The sequence below is a fragment of the Mandrillus leucophaeus genome, unplaced genomic scaffold, assembly GCF_000951045.1.
Source record: "Mandrillus leucophaeus isolate KB7577 unplaced genomic scaffold, Mleu.le_1.0 Scaffold230, whole genome shotgun sequence".
NCBI classification, from domain to species: domain Eukaryota; kingdom Metazoa; phylum Chordata; class Mammalia; order Primates; family Cercopithecidae; genus Mandrillus; species Mandrillus leucophaeus.
Window position 1 is genome coordinate 1,212,413 of NW_012102366.1, and position 2,434 is coordinate 1,214,846.

The 2,434-nt window shown below is 55.1% G+C and overlaps 1 protein-coding gene across 2 annotated transcripts in view; it reads right to left on the reverse strand.

Moving 5' to 3' along the window:
- ZSWIM4 (zinc finger, SWIM-type containing 4) overlaps window positions 1–2,434 on the reverse strand; it is a 46,595-nt gene that overhangs the window by 18,498 nt on the left and 25,663 nt on the right. The window contains exons 6-7 of one of the 2 annotated variants that reach the window (XM_011981801.1): window positions 1,904–2,071; window positions 242–592 (exon numbers count right to left, since the gene is read on the reverse strand). In XM_011981801.1, coding sequence (XP_011837191.1) covers window positions 242–592; window positions 1,904–2,071 — 519 coding nt within the window. The remainder of the gene's footprint in view (window positions 1–241; window positions 593–1,903; window positions 2,072–2,434) is intronic. The other variant, XM_011981802.1, reaches the window with a different exon arrangement.

A 2,434-nucleotide genomic window follows, 5' to 3' on the forward strand; every position in this document is an offset into this window, starting at 1 on the left:
ACCGTGTTAGCCAGGATGGTCTCGATCTCCTGACCTTGTGATCCACCCGTCTCGGCCTCCCAAAGTGCTGGGATTACAGGCTTGAGCCACCGCGCCCAGCAATTTTTTTTTTTGTAGAGACATTGTCTCACTGTGTTGCCCAGACTGATGTTGAACTCCTGGCCTCAAGCAATCCTACCGCCTTGGACTCCCAATGTGCTGGGGTCACAGGCACGAGTCCCCGTGCCTGGCTGAGGCTGACCTTTTTTCTGCTGCTTGTAGCTCTCCAGCTGATGCCGCCGCTGCAGCCGGAGCGTGTTGATGATGGCACTGGCTAGCCGCAGGGCCTGCTGGGGGTATCCGTGGGCACGCAGGGTGTCCACACGGGCGCAGGCAGTGGGGAAAGGTTCTCCCAGCCACAGTGGGCGGCCCTGGGGGTCGAAAGTCGGTTTGTCCCCACCCACGCTGCCTGTGAGGCTGGGCCCGTAGGAGTCACTGGCCAGGATCCTCTGCAGGTAGGCGTCATTCCAGTGCAGCTCTCCAGCCAGCAAGGCGCGGCCAAATACCGTGTGGCGGGGACTTGTGGCTGCCACCTCTTCCTCTTCCTCCGAGCCTGCAGAGAGGCACCCAACATGGCCCAGTGAGGGGTTTCCCTATAGCAGTTGAGCTGTGGCCACTTTCCCCACCAACTACTAATTGGGGTTTAGGCCTGGGCAAAGCTATCGGCGTACACCATCTCCCCAGTCCTTGAAGCCACCCTTCGAAGATGTCTGTGTGGGCTGGGCATGGTGGCTCACACCTGTAATCCCAGCACTTTGGGAGGCCGAGGTGCGAGGATCACAGGAGGCCAGGAGTTCGAGACCAGCCTGGCCAACATGGCGACACCCCATCTCCACTAAAATTAACCCTGGCATGGTGGTGCACGCCTGTAATCCCACCTACTTGGGAGGCTGAGGAATGAGAATTGCTTGAACCCAGGAGGCAGAGGTTGCGTCACTGCACTCCAGCCTGGGCATCAGAGTGAGACTGTCTCAAAAAAAAAAAAAAAAAAAGGGAAGCGTGTATGTGTTAGGAACTAGTACAGGCCCATCACACTGATGGAAAACAGGTTGAGCAACTAACTGGCTATCTGTCTTTCTCTTCCTACTTGCTATTTTTCTTTTCTTTTTTTTTTGAGACAGGGTCTCACTCTCGCCCAGGCTAGAGTGCAGTGGTGCGATCTCAGCTCACTGCAACCTCTGCCTCCCACGCTCAAGTGATTATCCCATCTCAGCCTCCTGAGTATCTGGGATTCCAGGCATGCGTCACCGCACGCAGCTAATTTTTGTATTTTTTGTAGAGACAAGGTCTCACCATGTTGCTCTGGCTGATCTCGAACTCCTGGCCTCAATGAATCTGCTTCCCTCAGCCTCCCAAAGTGCTGGGATTATAGGCGTGAGCCACTACGCCTGGCCTGTACTTGCTATACATTTTTTTCCCTCTCTCCTCAATCTCTGTCTTCCCTCCTATCTACTCCTCTGTCTGCCTCTTCCCTCTCTCTATCCATCTCTGCCTCTCTTCACTTGTCTCTCTCTCCTCAGTATCTCACTTTCTCCTGTTTGAGTCCTCCTATCTTTTTTCCTCTCTCACCATCTCTTTGCTCCCATAACTAGTAGGAAGCCAAGCCAGACCAGCCCAGGACTGCAGGTGTTTTAAGCATTTTACTTCACTTGTCCACTTGGGCTGCCATTGCTCCTGTCCTCGGCACTCACTCTTTCCTGGCTGGACAAGTTGGGATTAGTCCTGGGAGGACAGCCAAGGACTGGGGTCCACTTTGCTCTGCCCCACTCTCTGTCTCTCCTGGGAAGAGCACCATGATGATAAGTGGGGCCACAGTTAGTCGTGATGGTTTTGGGGGGGCATGGTAAAGACCCCTCTCTCCTACCTGGGATGGGGGCCACGGTGGGCTGCAGGCTGGGGCCGTCGAAGGAGTAGTTGCCTTCTTCCAGTGGGCACACGTCGAGCTTGTCCCACCTGCTGAGCAGCTGGAGCCAGCCTGCCCTTTCCTCTGGTTTGCAGTGGGGGCTCAGGACGACGCAAACCCACAGGGCCCCTGAGGAGGCACGGGGCAGGCTCAATATTCCTGCCAACAGTGGCAGTGACACACACTTCCGCAGTGCCCACTGTGTACCACTTGATGATATGCTAACCCCTCACCTCGACCCTCGGAAGTTGCAACCCACAGCCTTTACACCTTACAGACAAGCAAACTGAGGCACGGAGATGTAACATGGCTTGCACAGGCTCACACCGCTGGTAAGTTAGAAGTTGGGATTAGAGGGTCAGGCGCAGTGACTCACGCCTGTAATCCCAGCACTTTGGAAGGCTGTGGCGGGCGGATTACGTGAGGTCAAGAGTTTAAGAACAGCCTGGCCAACATGGTGAAACCCTGTCTCTACTAATACAAAAAAAAAAA